Source organism: Carassius auratus, unplaced genomic scaffold, assembly GCF_003368295.1.
Source record: "Carassius auratus strain Wakin unplaced genomic scaffold, ASM336829v1 scaf_tig00215795, whole genome shotgun sequence".
In the NCBI taxonomy this organism is placed as follows: Eukaryota; Metazoa; Chordata; class Actinopteri; order Cypriniformes; family Cyprinidae; genus Carassius; species Carassius auratus.
In genome coordinates, this window is record NW_020528247.1 from 482 (window position 1) to 23,711 (window position 23,230).

General features: G+C 36.7%; 2 protein-coding genes across 2 annotated transcripts; both read right to left on the bottom strand.

The window, feature by feature from the left end:
- Window positions 1-4,199: 4,199 nt before the first annotated feature.
- LOC113095812 (small conductance calcium-activated potassium channel protein 3-like) lies at window positions 4,200-13,867 on the bottom strand. The gene is made up of 5 exons (XM_026261182.1): window positions 13,341-13,867; window positions 8,600-8,695; window positions 5,689-6,143; window positions 5,158-5,293; window positions 4,200-4,980 (listed from the first exon to the last, which is right to left on the bottom strand). The coding sequence occupies exons 1-5, from the start codon at window positions 13,623-13,625 to the stop codon at window positions 4,933-4,935; spliced, it is 1,020 nt and encodes a 339-aa protein (XP_026116967.1). The 5' UTR covers window positions 13,626-13,867; the 3' UTR covers window positions 4,200-4,932.
- A 1,096-nt stretch (window positions 13,868-14,963) lies between these two features.
- Window positions 14,964-20,283, bottom strand: LOC113095816 (maternal B9.15 protein-like). The gene is made up of 5 exons (XM_026261185.1): window positions 20,142-20,283; window positions 17,876-18,056; window positions 17,455-17,592; window positions 17,021-17,300; window positions 14,964-16,829 (listed from the first exon to the last, which is right to left on the bottom strand). Exons 2-5 carry the CDS (start codon window positions 18,046-18,048, stop codon window positions 16,635-16,637), a joined length of 786 nt encoding a protein of 261 aa, XP_026116970.1. The 5' UTR covers window positions 18,049-18,056; window positions 20,142-20,283; the 3' UTR covers window positions 14,964-16,634.
- Between the last annotated feature and the right edge of the window lie 2,947 nt (window positions 20,284-23,230).

The window sequence follows — 23,230 nt, forward strand, 5'->3', positions numbered from 1 at the left end:
GACTTCCTGTTTTTAACTGAAACATGGCATAGAGAAAATGATGGATTCTGTTCAATTAGATCACTCCTGTTGGTTTTGGAATCTTAGATCTTCCGAGGTTATCTGGCAGAGGTGGAGCATTATTGTGATTTACAGCCTGCAATTCAAGATAAGCCCTGTATCTGTTTCCCCTTCTCATCATTTGAATGCCTAGTTCTGAGTATTTCTGCTCCTACATCTACCATCAATTGCAACAGTCTATAAACCACCTAAGACATCACACAAAGCTTTACATCAGAATTTGCTGAGTTGTTGAGCTTGAGCTTGAAGTTCCATAGAATTCTTATTGTGGGGGACTTTAATATACATTGGACCGAAGTGACTGCTGCGTTGCCAAGGAATTTTTATCGCTTCTTGACTGTCTTGACTTCTCACAGTTGGTGACAGGCCCAACTCATTATAAAGGCCATACCCTGGATCTTTTGATATCAAATGGTTAATTTGTATCACAGTTATCATCTGTTGACATTGGATTGTCTAAACACTCAGCTGTTTTCTTTAATCTGGAGATGCATCTTTCAAGTGTGCCTACAAAATGAACTGCAGCATTCCGGAAGTGGAAGTCTATTGATCAAACAGTTTTTTCTAATTCTGTTGTATCCACTTTAAGTGACCAGCATTCAACATCTTTGGAGGAGAAAGTTTCACAGTTTAACAATGCACTTGTTACTAATCTTGACTCTTATGCTCCTCTAAGGTCACGTCAGATTACTTCAGCCCACACTGCTCCTTGGTATAATGATAATTTGCACACTAGGAAGGCTGCATGTCGTAAAAATGGAGCGTAAATGGCGTCTTACTGCTTGAATGGTCATTATTTGGCTTGGAAGGACCTTTGGGTGACTACAGAGCATGAATTGAGACTGAAAGATCTTCTTATTTTCTCAGACTATAGAAAACAATCAAGGAAACCCCAGACATTTGTTTCAAACTATAAATAGACTGCTTAAAGTTGATGCTGCCACACTTGCCTGTTTCTCAACAGCTATCTGATTCTTTTTTAAATTTTTTAACTCTAAAATTAATAGTGTTCACAAAAAAATTTCTGTTGCATCTGCTCCCACTGTCTCACTTCTCTGTTCATCTGGGTTTACTGGTTTTCCTCTCACTAATTTTCCACATCTTGATTCTGAGGTCTCAAAAGGGAGGTATCAAGCATGAAATCTACACTTGCTTGCTTGATCCTATTCCCTCAAGCTTATTTAAATATTGCTTCGATGTTTTGAGCCCTATTGTCCTTAGTATTATGAATGATTCATATGCAAGATGGGAGAGGTTCCAGCAGCATTAAAGATTGCTGCTGTAACCCCAGTACCAAAAAAAGAAAATAGTACTCTGGAGGATTTTAATAATTTGTGACCTATCTCCAAACTTCCGTTCATGGCAAAAATACTTGAGCGAGTATGTTACCTTTCATCTACGTAACCATCTTGCAATTAATAACCTGTTTGATCCTCTTCAGTCAGGTTTTCGTAAATTTCACAGTACTGAAACGGCTTTGGGTCAAAGTTACCAATGATTTGTTGATGGCTTCTGACTCTGGTGTAATTTCCATTCTCATCCTTCTTGATTTAAGAAGCAGATTTTGATACTGTTGATCATAGTCTATTACTCGCCCGCCTTGAACAAGGGGACAGCTTTGAAGTGGTTTAAATCCTATTTTACTGACCGCTCTCAGTTCGTTTCCATGGGTGGTTTCAGGTCTGCGATTAGGTCTGTTTTCACTGGGTTCCTCAGGGCTCAGTCTTGGCCCTTTGCTTTTTAATATTATCTGGCACCACTTGGACAGTTGTTGCAATCGCTTGGCCTCCATTATCACTTTTATGCTGATGATACACAGATTTATATACACTCAAAGTCTGGTGAACATCTTGATGTTGATTTTCTGTCCGGCTGTGTTTCTGAGATAAAGGAATGGATGAGTACAATTTTTTTGTGTCTGAATAGTGGTAAAACTGAAGTTATGCTTATTGGTTCCCGTCGTCAAATTTCAAAAGCTGGTTCCTTATCTTTGACTATTGATAGGCTTTCATTTGAATCTTTTGTCCAGAGTACAGTTAAATCATCCTTTTTTCACCTCAGAAATATAGCTAGATTACGTCCTGTGCTAAATTTCTCAGTAGCTGAAAAGCTGATGAATTCCTTTGTCATCTCTAGGATAGATTACTGTAACGCCCTTCTAGCCGGAGTCTCTAAATCCACACTTAACAAACTACAATATGTACAAAACTCGGCCACCAGGATATTGACAGGGTCCAGGGTATGCAATCACATCACTCCAGTTTTGGAGTCCTTACACTGGCTCCCAGTCCCGATTCAGAGTAGATTTTAAAATTATGATGCTGACATATAAAGCATTGCATGGCTTGGCCCCTTATTATTTATCTGAGTTGTTAACTTCCTATACCCCAATTCGGAGACTGCGTTCTTCACAATCCAAATTGTTGGCTGTTCCTCAAACACGCTTACGATCTATGGGTGACAGGGCCTTTTCTTCTTATGCTCCTGTCCTTTGGAATTCTGTGCCTCCTGATCTTAGGGAAGCACAGGGCTATGACATGTTTAAAGGTAGACTTAAGACTTATTTTTTTTAATTAGCATTTGATTGTTGATGTTACTTTTATTGTTTGAGCTTTGTATTGCTTGCTTTTTGTACAGCGCTTTGAGAAGTTGCCTTTAAAGGCGCTTTTTAAAATAGAGTTTATTATTATTATTATTTAAAGTAACAAAATCTGTTTTATGGTTTTAGTTTTAATTAACTATAATAACCCTGTTTATAACCAGTGTGATTTTATTTATTTATTCATACTCAATTTCTCAATGATAAGTATCTATTTGGGCAAGAAGAGAAAACATACTGATGAAGAATATATTTTTTTTGCAGTGCTGGTGGTGGAAGTGCAAGTCAAACACACAGAAGTGCATCATACTTCAATTTGATGGGTAACAGGTGATAATGGAAGCTGATCTCGACACTTGAAAGTCAATAAAATCTCATCTTTAAGTAGAGAAAGTGATGTGAGGCATTTACATGAGACAACCAGGCATGTTGAACACTCCCATTGAATGAGCTGCAGGTGAGAGGGCTATCCCTAATCAACATCCCGTATACTGTTCCAACTGAATTAGGAAACATTTTTCTGGTTTTCCAAGTCTTGGGCACAGGTTGGCACACCCTCCTGATCTAGTGGCGCCAAATGCTATAAACCACCTAAAAATGGCAATGGTGGAAAGTTTTCCCTTAAAAAAAAAGGGGAAAGCTTATAAAAATACTGAGCGAGGGAGAGAAAGAGGAGTGAAGGATTATTTTCCACTGTGTCAGGGAGGTGTCTGGGTTTGGCTTTAGCCTCATGCTTCTGTCGTGTGAGCCGCATGCTCCTATCCTGCGGGCTTATCTGCTCTGATCGGAAATGAGGGATGGAGAGAAGAGAAGGGTGGACAGTCCGGTGCAGATGCAGCTGCCTGAGTCAGAGAGGGGCTGGAAACCTAACCCTCACGAATATACGGCACAACACAGCACATGTTCACAACACGCACTGGCACACGCTACGTTTGTTCATAAAGTACATTAGTTGTCATGAACTAACAATGAAAAATAAAGAACTGATTAATCTCAATTGTAAATAAAAGACTTTTTAAATCTCAATGTATTGCTCATTGTTGTTATTTACTGTTAGTAAATGTAGTAACTAGTGTTAACTAGTGTGACCTTATCGTAAAGTGTTACTAATCATCCTTTCATTTTCTTTGTTAATTACCTTGTTTTTAAACTACAAAATTGTAAATCTACAATAAAAACGATCATTTGACCCTAACGTTAAGAAGTAATATGTGTTAATATTTAAAAAGAATAGTAATATTTAATACGCTTCTTCCATGAAATTAATACATATCGACAATATTTTCAATCATTCTGTCTGAAATGATCTTGTACGGGTGTAACCAAAGTACTTGGTTTACAGACAAAACAATCTGTGTATCATTTTGCTAAATCATTCCCTCCCTTCTTCACTTACTGAACTCAATGCTCAGATACACCCAGACACACACAAAGCCTGAGAGTCCATATTTAAAGCATTTTTAAATATGTTCATCATGCCTTAAAGATATGATTTAAGCATACAATCTATAACAAACAAAAACTAGTTTGCTGGATACTTGTTCAAATGCAACTTATTTATTCAGATGACCGTGTTTATTAATCATGCGACTGAATAGCTGAAAGAAGTCACAGACTGAGACTATGATTCTATTTAAATCGTAATCTTCATCCTTCTTCAGAGGGCCTGCTTGCACAGCATCACTGAGTGCCGCTGTCAGGAAGGGTGGAAGAACAGCTGTGACTGTACAAAAAATGTGTCCAGATGGACGTGGATCTTATAAATCAGTCACAAAGCTTTAAGTGTGATGAAGTGGAACCAGTGCAGCAAGGTGTCATTTAAGAGACAAATGACTTACAAACCACATACAAGCATTCTTAGACCGGTATTATTTAACTGAACTATGTTGTGAATATGCATCTTTAATTATAGGTTATCCTGTGATCAACGGGTCAGTAAAATGTACATCTAAAGTATATGGCATAGTTACAGTTAACTGAAAAATGACTCATAGTGATTCTGATTTAAAGCACAAGCTCATGAGCAAATTTGAATCTCTTTTAATAAAACGAACATAAGAGTAAGTTTTCACATCATCATGGCTCACGCTGTATTTGTTGTTGTTATGAAATATTACATACATATACTGTACACCAATATAGCTGACTAAAGCACACACAGTTTTCAGGCTAAATTATTGTCACATTTGCGACTATTAAAATCAAAGTCGAGAGCTACCTAACAATGCATATACAACATCCTGTTATAATGCTAAACAAAATGTATTTCTTTACTAAACTAAAGAAATGGAGCTCAGTGAAACAGTAGGAGTCTTTGTCTTCTTTCATAAAAAAAAAAAAAAAAAAAGTTTTCATCTTCAGTAATTGTCAATAATTACATCATTTATTGCATTTGTCTCAAACTGCTAGTACCAGTAGATCGAGAGCATAAGAGTAATAGTTAAAATGAATAATAGTTGAGTAATATGAGTAATAGTTAAAAGTAAGTTTTTATTTACCATGACACCTGTGAAGAGACACACCAACTTGCCACAGCTGGTGTGAGGGTACACATCTCCATATCCCACTGTGAGGAAGGTGATGGCTATCAGCCACAATGCTGTGTCCATGCCACCTGTCTCTACCTGTTGCTGCCTATAGGTGGAGACAGAGAGTGACTGTAAATATACGTAGGGTATGTATTCTGCAAAACTAACAAAACCAGACTTAAACTGATTAAAAATGTCTAAATAATTGTTGCAAAAAGGCAATGACTCATCTATGCCATGACAAGTAAAACAGAATATATTGCTCCAAATTTGATGGTCAGTAATGAGCTGATGCTGAAGAGCAATTTGTTTGTTCCTGAAATAAATCTATTCATAAGAAACGTACGACCACAACTCAAATTGACCATAAACATCAGAAGAAGCTTGATAACACTTGATTAGCTGTTTCTAATGAGTCGAGCAAAAAGCAAGTGAATGGAAAAAGCATAATAAATACTGTCTGTGTCAGTGTTTCGCTGCAAATGATTGCACATTCTGTACCTTTCACACAGTCGCAGCATCCAAGCTGCGGAGAGCCAGAAGAACATAATGAAGACCAGCAGCGTGCGGGCCGGATACTTGTTCATTAGCACCTTGAGCACAAAGCGGAAGCTGAAGTTGATGTTGTTGAGGGAGCCGATGCTCCTGTACGAGGCGCTGAGGAGCACCTTGCTGTGTAGCAGGACGGCTCTGTGCACGAGATACAGTCTCAGGAACATGAGGGCCGACAGCAGCAGCTCCACATCCAGCATGACTTCTTTGTGACTCGAGGACAAGCAGAGGGGGGTAGAGGAATTTTGCTCTGGCTCCCCCGCCAGTCTGTCCCCCATATCTGGCCTCAGGTAGATTGCCACGGGATGGATAGCACAGACAACGAGTTCCAGGGAGATGCCAAGCACCCGGTTACTGGTCATGGCAATGCGCCAGTCCACCTGGTTGTGGTCAATGATAAAAAGCTTGAAGAAAGGAAAGAAAAACAGAGGCAGGATGTGTATCAACAAGAGAATCACTTGATTGATCTCATAAGGAAGCAAAGATTAACAAAAGTAAGGCCGAGACGAGAGCGTGAGCAAGATGTTCTTGATTCACTGTAAGAACGGGGCCAAAACAAATACAGCCCTGCCCTCCCTGATAGGACGCCCAGCTGTAAACTGTTTTGCTTGTGAAGGACATGTGTGTCGGTGAAACTACCCGAAACCATAAATCACAAATGAATGGCTCATTAATTACATGACACAAAAAATATTAAACATGACTTGAAAAGCTGGAAATGAGTGACACCACATATCAGCAGTCGTCTTGGATTACAACAGACGGTTTGAAAAGTACATGGACCAGAATTCGGTTGTAATTGTAACTGTTGCTTACATTTTCCTGCTACACTTATTGTACCAGATCCAGCCGCTGTATAATCTGCAAAAGTTTTTCACTCTGCACTGCAGAATTCTCCTCATACATGAGGTCATTGGGGGCGATGACAAGACACAGAATTCTAGGTAATTTACTCAAATGTTTAGGCATTTCAAATCAATAGAGACTTACTGTGGCAAAAAGGCATGGTTTAGCGAGGAAAATTTATAATGCTTAAACTACACCAAATAATGTAACATATTGAGTGTAACATAATTAACCACACTATAATCTAATGAAAATAGAAATATATTAGTAGTAGGGTTATTGCATGTGCATCCCAAGGGGTTCCAGAGTGTATTTGGAAAGGTTTTGCTTTTGCTTTGTGAAACTCAGGTATAAAATAAATGAAAAATATTAGAACTGTCAGTATATGAATATACTTAATATTGATTACAATCTTGATAAAGGACAAAAAAATTTAAAAGGTTATTGTGAATTTTCTAATATTTGTCTTGTTGTTATGAATTTATATCTCACGTTTCAGACTTTTCTTCTCAGAAATGCACTTTCACTGGTAGAAACATTAACTTTTACATTAAACTTTTTCATTTTACATTAACTTTTATAAAGTGTTTCTGTAGCTCAAACTATAGAGCAGTGCATGGCACTATACCATGCTCATAAAAAAAACGTATAAGACAAAAACAAACTATAGCTTATATTATTATTAAACTTATAATGTATAAAACTAAAACAAAATGTAAACATATTATGTTGCACCATAAATACTTATTAAAAAAAATACTTTTCTTAAAAGGAAGCTTTTCACCCTGCTGTACAATACTGATAGCAACATGTAGTTGCATAAGTTCCTGCTATGATAGGAATGACAACTGAAAATATCAATACTGAAGAGTCACCCCAATCAACAAAAGACTACTGGACTACAAAAGTGTTGGCCTTAATCTGGAGCAGTGTATGACACTTAATATATCAGTCCATATGACATTTTACATTCATTTGCTTCAATAGAAGTTAAGCAAACCTAATTCATCTGGCTGCAGAGAGTCAGATTTTGTCCCCCTCATGGAGACACAGTTAAGGGCTCGTCGGGTGCAAGGAATGGGGTAAGGGTTGGGCTGGTCTGAGAGAGATGTGAGATTGTGTAGAAGCAGGTAATGTCGAGTGGGACGATGAAGACATGTGCTGAGGTACTTAAGAGTAGCAGGGGTTTTTGGCCAAGCGTCATGCTTTCCCAGAGTACAGCAGATTTTAAAAGACAAGAATTAAGAATTGTGCATAAATATGCTTTCTCATTCAAGTTCCTAATTCTTCTGTTCCTTTTTATCTTCGCTTTTGTTTTACTTCATTGCCCCAAATGAGTCAGAAAGTGTAACTGACTTTTTAACTTTAAAGACCATGAGGTCCCTTTGGCCCCCATAATGCTAACTCTGTGCGAGGAGTTCAGATAACCCCCATCTGCTCCTCACACTTCACCCTTCTTATCTCTACACTACACTTGTAGATAGATGCCCTGCTGTGAAACGTTTTCTGAATTTGATGCTGCCAAAATTTAGTCCGATTTCTCTTCCTGGCCTCAGTAAATTTTCTCTTTAACCATTATTCATTCCTGCTTAAGCCAAAGCAACATACATTATAGTTTTGGAACTGTGGTCACACAATCAAGTGACTATTTTTCAGAACTAGAAGAACTAGAAACAAAACTGAAAACAGTACTAAAATTAGGATGAAAAATATCTTCAAGAAATTCTTAAAGGACCAGTTCAAAAAAAGAAAATTATGTGATTGTTCTACAAGCTAAATATTTGAATGCATGTTTCAACTAAGTTAACATTCATTATATGGGCAGAAAATACCTTTGTTTGTGTTTCACAAAAGAAACAAAGTCATACAAGTGTCGAACAACACAAGGCTAATGAGTAAATGATGACAGAATTGTCATTTTTGGGTGAACTGTACCTTTAAGAGTAATATCTTCTGACATTCAGAGTTTAAAAGGAGGCGATTCAACGTAATCAGATTGAACAAAAACACTCACTCTGATGTCTTTATAATGGAAGGCGATGATGAGAATGAGCAAACAACCCGTGGAGAAACTGATGAGACCATTTATGGAGAGGGCATAAATGGATTCCTGGAGAGAAGAGAGAAAACAAAGAGAATGAGAGTGAATTATACCATAAAGGTTATAATGTTGTACTACTTTTCAATGGGAGAACTGAAAAATAGTACTTAAATTCAAATGATAAACATTTAATAGTCTAAAGTTACAGTATTTCACTGTAATTTCCACTGATTAATTATTACATTTGGTTTAAATAAAGTGAGGCAGGTGCTTCCTGTTGAAAGAAAGCAATGAGCAATGTAACATTTTTAGAATCCTATTTAAGATAGCTTTGCTAACTTCAACAACCATGTTATGTGGGGATGACCATGCATGAAAATCGGCATCAAGCTTATTTGCCATTAGAGGTCAAAACTCAAATCCATTATTCAAACAGGCGCTAATTATGCACTAAATGATGTGGAAAGATGCAATATGACCGCAGGCAGTGTGAGCAACACAAAGGGGAGGGAGACAAAATGTGGAAAAACTTGCATAAATAGCCAATTTTCCTGCATAACCTGTTTTCCAAGAGAATGGTAAGCTTAAATAAATTATCGTGCCTGGAAGATCGTTCTGTTAGCATGTGCTCCTTCTCCATACCAATGCAATGAAAACAAACTAAAACAAATTCATGCACTGCAATGCAACTGTGAAAGCAAATGCCATTACATTGCCAGAGGAAAATATACAAACAATTACATCATTATACCGATTCTGATATAATGACAGTTCAAACAGATCATGTTTCTCAGCAGTTTTCTGAGCAGATTTTCTACAAACACAATAATTTTAACATGAAAATGTGGTAACTCATAATTTACTAAATAAACTGATCACTGAATGAACATAAACTTTAATTTGGCCTATAAACTAAGTGATTTGATCTTAAGAGTGACATTAAAAACCAGAAAGGACCCTGCCACTTTTGTGTTGAGTTAATAAACAAGGTGTCCTGCATCAGTCGGAAACAGATTATTCTATGCATTAAAGGAATCATGCTTGGCAGGTATTTTGACGTCAACAGCGTATTTAACAAAATCAGAGTCCACATTTCATATAGAGAAATCTGGTATAACCAAAGTGGTTTAATAAGACCAGGTGCATACGTAGAGAGGAAACTTCCATTGCATAGGTTATATACCCAATCAATGCATGCTTTGGGTTTGTATAATAACTTGGCAACTTCCTGTACACAGTTCTGCTCAATCAATCTTCAAGCGATCACCCAAGTTCAGCCAAAAATGTAAATTCTGCCATAATTTCTTTCTTTCGTCAGACACAAAAGAAGATATTTTGAAGAATGTTGGTAACCAAACAGCTGCTGGTAGCCATTGCTTTCCACAGCATTTTTTAATTACTGTGGAAGTTAGTGGGGACCATCGACTGTTTGGCTGCCAACGTTCTTCAAAATATCTTCTTTTGTGTTAGAATTTTCATTTTTGGTTTAACTACCCCTTTACATTTACATTAAGTCGTTAAGCAGACCCTTTTAGCAGAACCTGATTTTACCAACTGAGACATGTTCCTGGGACAACATCTTTGTTGACCCTGAAACAACATTGTGATTAACCAATCAGATTTGAAGAACAAGTTTATAGATTTTGTGAAGTTTACGCTTACAATCACTGTTAGGTGCTTGTACATCAGTGTCATTCATCTATCATTTCCTCTGATTTTAAGGATCACTCATGGTTAAGGTTAGGTGTAAAATATGTTGACCTAGGAACACATCTATTTCAGCGATATCAGGACGTGTGATGCTTTTATCCAAAGCCATTTACAAATGAAGACAATGGAAGCAATCAAAATAAAAGTCCCTTTAAATCCAAAGTCTAAAACCACATAATTGTGATAAGCATCTATAGAAATAAATGAAATGTATAATTTTGTTTTAATTGTATGGATGGCATGTGCGGTATTGTAAAAGTTATTCACAAATTGGCTTCAGAGAAATAATGAATGATTTCTTTGTGTTCATGGTAAATGCACCACACTGACATTCAGGAAACAGTAAAGTTTACAGGGTGTAGGGCTGAAGTTTGTTTTGCCCACTTTAATCACCACGGAATGTGGACAGGACAGCCTATGAAAATCAGCATAGTGCTTATGTCCCGTTTGAGGTCAACACTCAAATCCATTATTCAAACAGGCGCTAATTATGCACTAAATGGAGTGGAAAGATGCAATAGGCAGTCTGAGCAGCAGAAAGGGAGAGAGGACAAAATGTGGAAAAACTTGCATAAATAGCCGCTTTTCCTGTATAATTTGGTTTCCATGAGAATGGTAAGTTTAAATACACCGTCACGGTTGCAGAATTAGGCTATGCTTTGGAGGCGTAAATTAATTATTTCTCTAAATTGTCTGAAGCAGTATAATCAAAAATAAGTTTTAAGCAATATAACCAAAAATAATTGGAGGAAACTTGCTAGAGCGTATCAAGAAAACCGAGATGAGAACACTGATTAGTTGTCAGTCAGGGCGTTAAAACTCTTCAGCCATCCATGTTGACTAGTACAGTGTGAGACTGCAAAAATAGAGATTAAGTGATAGAAGTGAAGAGTAGTACATTTTATAAAGGTCTAAATGAAGAAGATGCAGGTCTTAATGAGCCTGGTTTCTCCCAAGGTTTTTTTCTCCATTCTGTCACCGATGGAGTTTCGGTTCCTTGCCGCTGTCGCCTCTGGCTTGCTTAGTTGGGGTCACTTCATCTACAGCGATATCGTTGACTTGATTGCAAATTAAAACAGACACTATTTCAACTGAACAGAGATGACATCAATGAATTCAATGATGAACTGCCTTTAACTATCATTTTGCATTATTGAGACACTGTTTTCCAAATGAATGTTGTTCAGTGCTTTGGCGCAATGTATTTTGTTTAAAGCACTATATAAATAAAGGTGATTGATTGATTGATTAATGTAGAAGAAAAACAGCTGATACATTCAGGTTTTGTTCACAATAATATAAAACACTAATGAGGTCTTCAAATTAGTGTTTTTATACATTTATGAAATGTAAATCGGGGCCAGATAAAAAAAAATTGAAGAATGAAGTTAAGAAATGTCTAAAACTAAATTCCAAGAAGTTTGTAAAATTGTTCCTAAGTGCAATAAATAATAATAATACAATTTAAGAAATACTCAAATATTTTCTTAAGAACAACTTTTTTTTCTTACAAAAAATATGTGAAGGCTTTGCAAGGTCTGGATTCACAAAATAAATAAATACATAAATTCTAAAGAAGGAAGTTTAGGAATTTTCTTTAGATAAATTCCAAGACATTCATAAGAATGTCCCAAAGGGCAATTCCTACGAAGAAAATTATTAAAACATTATGAACATCTTTCTTATTTTTGTTTTTTTTTTAAGTAATGACAGTCTTTTGTAAGGAAAATAGCAGTTAAGAAGAATTCTGTTCCTAAGAATGTTTTGTGAATCTGGCTCCAGAGATATTATCCCTTATTATTGTTATGTTGTTGTTGTTAAATACAATCCAAAATATATATAACTGTTTAGTAGAGCAAGGTGCTAGCAAAACCAAGGTCATGGGTCCAAATCCTAGGGAATGGATAAACTGATACATGAATGCACTGCTGCACTGGACAGCACTGTGATTTGCTTTGGCTAAGCGCATAAATGATCAGACAAATCTAAATAATGACTCTGGGATACATAACAGTTAATAAGTGATCACAGTGACTATCCGGTTTCCTGTGTTAAGTTTGGTTTCTGAGAATCTACTCAGTATTACATGTTCTGTTGTGCTTTATTTGTATGTTCTTTTTTCACCTTAGCGTTACAAATTAATATTTTTCTTCTGAAGACATATGTGACCAAGTAAACCTGCTATAGAGTCATGATTTTGCAAGACTAAAAGATGTTTCCTCTTTTGGTCAACCTGATACCCCCATTAATGTGTTCGCAAAAAACGACTCTAGCTTTTTTCGAGATTACTGGCTGATTTGTGGAATGGAACGAAAGAAACTCCATTAATGTATAAATGCATTTGTGTGTATTACCACCTGCAGGGACATGATATGAGACCTCAGAGAAGTTTTGATTGGTGGAAGTTAATAAAGCGTATCTCATGTATTTCCATGGGTGTTCTAGCCCCCTAAATGAACAAGTTTTATCCAGATGAAACAATAAAGAGTTAGATCAGTGCTTCCCAAACCTGTCCTGGATGCCCCCCTGCCCTGCACCTTCTGTATGTCTGCCTTATCTAACACACCTGATTCCACTATTCAGCTCGTTAGTAGAGACTGAAAGAACTAAATTGGGTTTGTCTGATTAGGGAGACAGACGAAATGTGCAGGGCAGGGGTCCTCCAGGACAGGTTTAGGAAGCACTGAGTTAGATCAAGTAGTAATAGTGCATTAAGATAACAACATGTATCCACTTTTTAACAAAAAAACTGTTACAAAATAGTTACTTTTCTTTGGTTCCCCACAAGTCCCTATTTCAGGCGTGCAGTTTTGGAATTTTTAATTTCTTTATTAGGGTAAATGATTGTGACTCTTCTCCTAAATCTGGATGATGTTTCTCTTTATTGAAAATCATTTTACCCTCTAGAGCCCATAACTGATGCCCCATCCATCAAATTCACTACTCACTTGTCTCAAGCGCTCTGGTGTTTTCTGTATTTCACAATAGCTGTAGATCTACTTACTGGTTGATACACTAGTGGGCACAGCTCAGCATGTAATACCATCAGCAAAATGCCTAACAGCGCGGCTCCCAGTGCCCACGCGCAGAGGCGCTTCTTGTCCTCCAGAAGGAACTTTCTGTCACGCAGTCTGTAAAGATTCCCCCCCTCGATCGGACCGAGTCTCTTCCCCGTGTGAGACAGCGGTACTCTTATCTCAGTCGTTTCCCCGTTATGGTTGACAAGTCCATCACAGTTTCTGCCATCCACCTTGGTGTCCAAGTGCGCGAGGCGAGCGGTCATCTCCATAGCGCGCTCTTGTCTTCAGTCCATACAGACGTCAGTCGCCTTGTTCTCCATCCTGCTGTCCTTCCCCGTCTCCAACCAAAATTTCGGAAGGCATAACGCGTTGAAGTCGAGAAGTAGCCTATTTCAAAGCTCAGAGCGAAGACCGAAACGCGCGCTCATACCTGCGAACTTCCACTGTTACGCGCCTCAGCATTTGACTTGGGTCTGTGGGTAGGAGCTCTGAAACGGTTCACTATGATGAAGTAGCGTTCTTACGTATGCTGTGCTCTTACGTACGTATTAACTATACAGTTAATTGTGTATAGGTAAAGCGCTCCAATTATAATATACTTTTTAATGATTTTATGTATCTTCGAGGCACAAATCCGTTCCCGCGTGACTTTTTTTTTCTTACACAAAACACACACAATATTTATTTTTGACAAGTTTGTAAAGTGATAAATAGCTACTAACGGAATTTCTCATGTTTGTTTGTGTACCGCCCGATAGTGATATTTATATCGTATAGGCCTATTTAAACAAGTTGCAATTTTTGGAGGTAAATGAAACATTTCAAAACACCAATCAAAAGGAATGCATTTTTTTTAGACTTAGCCTTTCTTAAAGTTCCTTTTCAGCCTTAAAACATATTTTGCTGGCAGGTGGTCCTCAAGCAGCTACTTTACTGCCCACAGAAGTTATTTGTTCTCTTGTTTAACACTGACACCTAATTTAAAGAATTTGGTAACGAGATTTCTATAATAGACCATTTGGAAAATGAAACATGAAACTGTCACTTTCATGATGAACACAAGAGGGACAGGAACTCAGAAACTAAACATTCATAGCCACGAGGTTTGTTGCTCTCTCTTTTTAGTTTACAATCCCCCTCCTTCAAACCCAGTGAACTGAAGCAGATTCTATTTCTATGCTGAAATCCTTGCTTGTCTTCCTCTAGGAATGACGTAATGACCTTGGGCCATGTGACGCACTTGCCCCATGTGGATCCTTCCGCCAGGGCATCCTGTACAGAATTTACAACCATTATTCCAATAAGTGTTTAGTCCAGCTCACTCTATAGGAGCCCATGAAGAGTAATACATTGGTAGGAAGTTTCCACCATTTGGCCTGATTTCAGAGGTTAGAAGGTCTTAAGAAAGATCACTAAGAGCCTGTAACCTTTAGACTCTACAGTAGGCCTATAAGACTCACCAAATGCTTAATTCTTCAACCCGGCCATAAAGAGTGTGTAAAGATTTAAAAAAAAAAAAAGGTTAAAGAGTCTGAGTTTGTTTATTTTCAGACTATGAAGAATACTGTGAATTGCACAATTCAGGAATTGATTGTATCCAGAATCGGTTAAAATTCAGAAATTAAGTAACATTTATTTACCATAATCAAATAAATAAAAAAACTGTTACTGTTTTAGTAATAAAATATATATTTGTAACATCAGGACATAGCTTTAAAAAAGATCTCATTACTCCATTGCTAAAGCAGAAGCAATATTTACAGTGACTGCATAACAGCACAACATTATTTAAAGCTCCAATAATCAACATTAAAGCACATAGATATGCATTTAAAAAATACGCACAAAAAACTGCCAAAAATTTGTAAAAAATAATGAAGGTTACAAGTTTGACATACAAAATTGCACACAATTAATTTATATAAAACATTATAATGATATATCAAAGGTAAAAGTCCAGTGTTTAAGACTTATACTATTACAACAATTAGTCAAAATTACATAAAAGCTAAATCTAAAAAGGCAGATGACAAAATCATTTCATAGATGTCCTGGTAGACATGACAGCACTTGTGAGATGAAGACACTGTACACATTTTTACATGTGGTTTTCACAAAACAATTACTATCAGAAGAAAATCTATTGTGTACAACCAAAAAATCAAGATAATGAAATGCGGAAATATGGCTGATAATGAAATATGGCTTAAGGCAATGTATACTACCACCTAGTGGTATTGGAATAAATAACAGTACAATTATCCTTACCATTTAGCAAAAGTAAATGGTAACATTGTGCACAGCATCTAGCATAATTAACTAAATGTTTTTGTTAATGCAGTCCTTCCTGTATCTTGAGCAGATATGATTATTATTAAAGGTGATTTCACATTAGTAAGGAACCTCACCCACACGGCACTCTTCACCTTCAGTATATGAGATTATTATTATTTATTTTTTTTTTTATATAGAAAAGTTATAAGATGCTTGGTGTTTTAGAGGTAACTTCATAAACTATCCCACCTGAACCGTACTGCTGGTAATATTTGGGAATGTGATTCCATTTAGTATTTCACTGAATAATTACATTCACTCAGAATTTTCTATTGCAATAAATATCACTCAAGCATTCTATGAATAAAAAATTACCAAAACAAATTACCCCAAAAAATAATTTCCATTTCAACACTCACTACTGAAGCTGCTTGAAAAGTTCTGATTTGTCATACCAGGCGAATTTCATGTAAGAAATTCTTATAACACAAAAAGCTAATTATGCTCCCTTTTCACTGGTTGTCTTTAAAATTCAAATCTTGTGTAGGCTTAACCCAGGCTATCTGTAATCAGAAGCACATTTAAAACTGGAATATTATTTAATTTCATTCACAGGTGTTTTATGAACACATAACCCTTTCTGGATTATAATCCACTATCAAAATGATCAATTTAATTATTCCAGCTGGTGTGAGCACCAGTACCACTCAAATGAGAAAAAAAAAATTATAATATTACCGTTGTGAATCGGGTTACAGCAAGGCGGTAGTTTTGAACCCTGGCTTGTTATGTACTTGCTCAAGTATTGATTTCGGATAATTTTTAACCAAAAGAAAAAATGTCACGGATTGCAGCTTTAAGATTCATTAGAATATGATTGAAATCAGTGAAAAGTTAAATAGTTTACATGATTGACACTATATTTCAAGTTTATGATAAGCTATAAAGTTCCCTGCAGTCTGGCAGATACATCTTACGTTATAGATATACTGGTCCTGACCTCTTTACCCTTTCAATGTCCCCCAGGTTTGGAGGGCAGCGTGAGGCACAATGAACCGCGGAGGGGCTTTGGGTACGACGTAGTAAGCAAAGAACGGAGAAGGTGCCGGTGCACATACAGTCGTGAAGAACATGCCTCTCTTCTTCTTGTACTGGGGCCACATCGGTGAAGGGTTATAATAGTACTGCAGGCCAGGGATCTGTTAATGACAGAAAATATTTGACGATGTTAGTTTAATGACTTTCTTATTCAGTCTGAGAAAGTGCTGAGAAAACAAATCTTGCATGAACTGAATATAATAGCAGTTAATAAAAAAAATAAAAAAAAATCACTTGAGTGTTCTGTAGTTTGCTGAAAAGAGAAATTTAGGAAATGCATAATGGTATTTACCTGAGCTGGAGAAAACTTGCGTGGCCCTTTAGGTTCCCTTGCTTTAGATCTTGTTGTGTGAACTGTGCTCTTCACTGTTCTCTGCCCCACTTTCACCTCCTCTTCTGTATCACTTGAGACTGCTGAGCCGCAGTCAGATGAGGTCGCGGAGTGGTAGTCCGATGTATCCAGATTCACAGAATCCACTTGGCTAAAAGTATCTTCCTGATTCAAGTCATTTTTCTCATCCTCCACTTTAGCAAACTGAGCTACTGTAAAATATCGGCCATTCTCCCCAGACCTGCGGGAAAATAGATATGTGAACCACTGCTTTTAGTGATAAGTTCTTACTTCACAGAAAATGTAAAGTATAAAAAATATAAAAAAGGCCAATAGGAAACAGTCTTCTTTTAATTTATCAAATAAAAAGCCTTTCATGGAAACATGGAACTTACCGCGCACACACCTCTGACGGGTCGATCCATATTGTGAGCTCACGAGGAAAACCCAATTCACTTGGCTTTAAGCCGCTCTCCATGCAGGCTTGTGATACTGATTCGTCAAAGGGAATTCTGTCATTTATTCTGATGCATCTGAGTAGGGAATAAAAAATGGTCAAATTGTGAATGATTGCTATTATAGTTTGTAGGTCTTTCAGATATCACTTCATGCAGAGTATTAAATTCAACTTGGACAACAAATGAAACGGTAAGTTATTTTTTTTTAATCAGCAATGATGCAGTAAATTGATCAAAAGTAAACACATCACAATTAAAAACAACGTGTAATATATAACTTATAACTTTAATATATAACTTATAAAAGAAAAGTATAATAAGTTTTCCTAAATCAGTAAATCTTCTTTTCTTCATTTACCTGTACGCCTGTCCTTTGCTAGGATTGTCTGGGTACCAGTGGTCTGTAAATTTTTCAAGAAGAAGCTCTTGTAATTTAGATGCAAAACGTTTGGCTTTGATTTGATCCACACCTCCACGCTCCACTGCCAATCCTTTCAGAAAGTTCACACCAGCAATCACTTCCTTCTTCATTCTCACAGCTGTGAAGAAAAACAAAAGTGTAAAATCCTCTTTGAGGCTTTCCTAAATTAACAAACCACAAAAGTTAGGAAATCAATCTGATTGACCTCCTTAAGTCAAAAGTTTTAGCATTCTTTTTTTGAATACTGTACTCAGTGTAAAAAATTTTTTATTAGATTAAAACATACAAAAGGCCTACAAATATAAAGGGCTGAGAAAAAAAGTTTCATATTGCATTTTAGTTTCCAGTCACCTGCCAAAAACATTAACACATATTAAATAAATAATTACTCATGCTAAACCACAACCTGAAACACCAACATATTTGTAGATCATCTCTATCGGCATCTCTGATAGAGGAACTTCCCTAAGCACTGTTTTCTCTTTGCTCTGACACCTATTGAAGCTGTGTCATCTGTTACTCAGCTCCACCACATGTAAAGACTTGTTATACTGATAGAATTCCATGGTCATAATTTGCATTACAGGCAAATAAGATACAAATGAGGGGAAAAAAGTCACTCTTTTTCCAACAGCATATTGCTAAATAGGGTTTACAGTTACAATTAAAACATGCATCCTTTGGACTCGCAGTGGAGAGAAATTAGTATTATCATAGTGCTATATTCCTGAACAAGATACCTGACTTAGGCCACTCTTTAATTTTTTATGAATCACAGGATTTTATATCCAACACATTTGAAGCCGATGTTTTTTAGCTGCCTGAGCTCTTACTAAGAAAATTCAAATGTGTAAATATTTTCTCACTTTTAAATAAAACCACGTTGAAGTTATGTGTAAATGAATAAATGTTTCGTTCTACAATTAACAACTTTTCAAATTAAACTTAGGGTTTTACCTTGGGAATCATGGTAGCTTGCTTATGACAATTCACAAATCTTTGTTAATTCCAAGAAGAAAAAAAATCAGGTAAACCTATATAATTTATATAACACTAATTAAACCAAATAAAGAAATATCTGCCACTCTAAACATGTGGCTGAGGTTGTTGCATTAGGCAACTCTGTGAATCTACTCATGCATTAGTCAGAGTGCTGATCTGAGTGATACAATAATAACTCATTCAAGAGTAAGTCTCTTTAAGAATGCTCAAAGATCTCAAATAGAGCTGAGATTAAATCTATTTTCCACCTACATGTCAAACGTTTGGGCTACTTGTGAAAGAATCTGCAAACTAAGCCAAGCAGAATGTCCTAATGTCATATGCATGGGTTCAGATGGACTACAAACAGCTGCTGACTCATGTGTATATATTGAGCAGGTCAACAGGTGCTGAAAGTTTTGTCTAGGCTATGATGACTAATAGGGTAAATTAATGACACATCATGACAATTTATTTTGAAGAGAGGTCGTATTTAATGTTTAAATTTGATTTTGTTAAGTAGTAGCAGCCAAATAAAAGGAGAGCTCATTGACATATTCTATTAATGGACTCTGAACGGCGGTCCATTCTACATCTCCATACAATGTATCACCCGTTATAAACTCACTGTAGACTATTTTAGGTAAAAAGCAATTTTCCATACAATATATATCTGGATATCTATTTTCCAAACCGCTTGTTCTTATGTTTACAATAATCAGATATTATATTATTTTATTTTACTCTAGTCAAGTAAAACTGATAAGTCCATTAGTAAGCTTGAGCAAAATTACTGCAAATAAGCAGCAAAAAGCACAGGATACACGCAATTCAGTCACGTGCTACACGCAATACTAAAGGGCTTCAAGCAAGCAGCTGGGAAAGAGCATCATCGGAAATTCTCAAAAAGAAACCCCCAAATCATATCTACTATGTGTATGTAGCCTATATTTACTAAATATAATTCATACAGAGTGATGAAACCAATATGGTGTCTCCAAATTTATTTTTTTCAGACTTTAAAAAATCTTAACATAATGTTGCTGTCCAATTACAGTAACAAGTACGATCGTGAAACTAGGAGTTTAACATTTTACATAAATCATATTTATGCTTTAATACTTTTACAACTTAATTCCCTTAACTTCTAGAGAACTAATAAGAAATTTAAACGCAAAACTGTTATTGTGTATAACGGATAGTTCTTAAGGTAATTTCTTACCGATATAAGCTGAATCCAAAACGATCGGATGTTTTTCGTTCTCTTTAGTTCTACGTCCTTAAAACTGGAAATAGGCTAATTATCTGGGTAAGCACGTTGCTTTCTTGTTGTAGTACACCAGTGTTTCCACGTTTCGCGTTGGGCTCTGTCGACCAACAAAAACGTCATTTTACTGTCAGCGATTAAAATATGACTCACTTCCTTATCCATAAACTACAGCTTACACCGACTCTACTACAGGCAGCCATGTCTGTTAATATGACGCTGATTCATTCAAACTCCAAATATGGTCAGAGCTATTGCACTAGGAAGTAAGTAGCTATGAAAAAAATATAATGGCAACACAATAACGTTCCCTTAGTTAATGTAGGCCTATTAACCAACATGAACAATACATTTATCACAGTATTTATTAATGTTAGTAAATGAAAATAGGCCTAGAGTTGTTCATTGTTAGTTCTTGTTAATTCACAGTGCATTAACATATGTTAACAAGCTCAACTTTTGATAGAAGGTGAACTTCTTCTGATGTGCAGCAGATGGCAGAATTGATTCCTCCTTTATCCCTTTTTCTCATTTATGCTGCTTTTCTGTTGCCCCCCGGGTAGGGATCTGATGTAAGAGCATGTTCATCAACCTGCGCGTTAGGTCAGCTTGCTCATATTGAAAATGGAAAATGTCCTGATTCTAGAATGGCCTAGAAAACAGCATGAGTTCTTCTTTCCATTGTTTTTTCCAACATTCTTGGCTCAAGACACTTTGTCAGTGGGTAATTCCAGTTCTCAGATGATAGACAGATAGGATTTCTCCTGGACGCCTTTGAACAAGCAATTAATTTGGTCAAAGAGCCATGGGTAATTTGGCATCCCTCTTGAATTAATAGTGAGATGCATTCCTTTTACCTGGCACCTCAGCCCTTGTGAGGCTGGCATTACATGAATTATAATGAAGGAAATCTGTGTACTTGATTCATTTGCATCTGATTCGTTTTTCTTCAGTATGGAAAAATGTTTTGAATGTGACATTTTGCCCATCCGTAGGCTGATTTCCCCAAAGTCCAAACACTGTGGCTCAATCAAAACATTTTTTTTTTTTTTTTTTGAGTATCCCAACCAGCCCAGCAACAGTGGCTTGACCAATGGGATGAGTTTGGGGCAGGACTGCAGCATGACTGACCATAATATAATATTTTAGTTTGGTCAAAATTTGTGCCAGTATGGCAACATGCCAAAGAAATTATACATTTCACATTTAATTTCTGAAAGTAGAATACTTTGAATTATTATTATTATTATAATTCTCCTAATTTCCCAGCTGCCCACAGGTCCTTGGCTTATTATCCACAACCATAACAGAGGTTGAAAAAAGGAGCTTGAGGGTTTTTTCTTGAACTTATTGCTACTGAGGCAAAAGAGCTCGTATAACCTCATATTAGAAACCACAGGTGCTTCATAGCCATGGGAAATGATCAAGAGGAAGTTATGAATGAGGGCTTGTACAAATGGCTATTTTTGGGTGCCCCGGTTGAGCTCTGTGACAATATAAGATTTCTGCACTGGCTCATCATATCTGAAGACAGTGTATACTTTTAAAGTAATACTAAAATAATTTAAAAAATTGAATTTTAAATCATATAATATATATTTTTTAAATATGTTGCATTTTAATAATATTTATTTGATTATGTGTATTTTAATTTCTTTAAAATAACCTCTTTGTATCCAGTTTGTATTACTGAAACTCACAAATGCTATCTGCTAGTTGCTTCGCCTTTAAAAATGTATCGATTTCTTGGGCTCCCAGCAAGCTTAATGTAATCGATAGCGATGGCCTTTCAAGATCAGCACTAGTATAAGCATACCATCCTCACATGCACAGTTACCTCTACACAGCTACACACACACACACTCCCTCTGTATCCCCCGCACATCCCCAGGTAATGATTGTCCTTGGGCAAAAGAACAGTTTGTCTGCATTAGGAGTGAAGTGTTCCTAATGGGATTGTTCTCCCACTCTAGTAAAGATGTTATGTATAAAGGGCCAGTTTGGTTCTATAATGAAGGTGAAAGAGATTTCAGCACACTTCTCTTTGACCTCTGCTATCTACCGTGTCTTTTCTCTGTCTTCCATCCCATCTCAGCTCTCACCAATTCTGAAGAAGATCGATAGTTGTTTATGTTTGCAGTGTGCTCAAAGATCTGCCTCGCTGGTTGTGTGGAGATAATGTGTGGTGTGATCTGTCCTTGTTACTCTGGTTGAGGGAAATCAAAGAGGTGAGACTGTGATTTTGATTACTTTTAAAGGCTTGCTCAATGTCGTCAACACAATGTAAAGCTCTGTTGGTCTAAACATTGTGTATTTACAAAACTACTGTATAATATTAATGAACTGCATGTGCTTAAAGGGTTAGTTCAACCAATAATGAAAATTTGTCCATCTTCTACTCACATGTGACTTTCAGAATAATCAAATCAGAGTTATATTAAAAATTGTCCTTACTCTTCCAAGCCTTTCAATGGGGTTAAGAAGGTGTTTGTTGTTAACAGTTTAGAAGACATGAAATAAAGTGAGCCCATCTGTAATAAACTGTCCCTCACACAGCTCCGCGGGTGAATAAAGGCTCCCTGTAGTGAATCCATGCATTTTGTAAGATAAATATCCAGAAATGTAATAAACACTTTTCGTCTCACTTCTGCTGACTGATTGTTGGGAACCAGAAGACATGCAGGTAGATGCTGTATTTTGTCAGCGCTGTGTGGTTAACGAAGAGTTCAGAGAGAGAACAAAACAAAATGCCAGTCACGAATTATAAGCAAAAAACGAAGATTTGTAAAGAAAAATGTCGGAGGATTTCAAAATAAGCCAAGAGGTTTTCCTTGCTTAAGTAAACTTTGTTTACTTTGCTCCTACATTTCCCAGAGGCACAGACGCGACGCATACGTCTTCCATCTAATGCCTGCACGTCTTCCGCGTCCTACAGTCAGCAGATGTGAGAAAAAGGGTTTATTATGTTTGAAATCTGGATATTTATCTTACAAAAACGCATGGATTCGCTCCAGAGGGACTTTATTCACCCCCCGGAGCTGTGT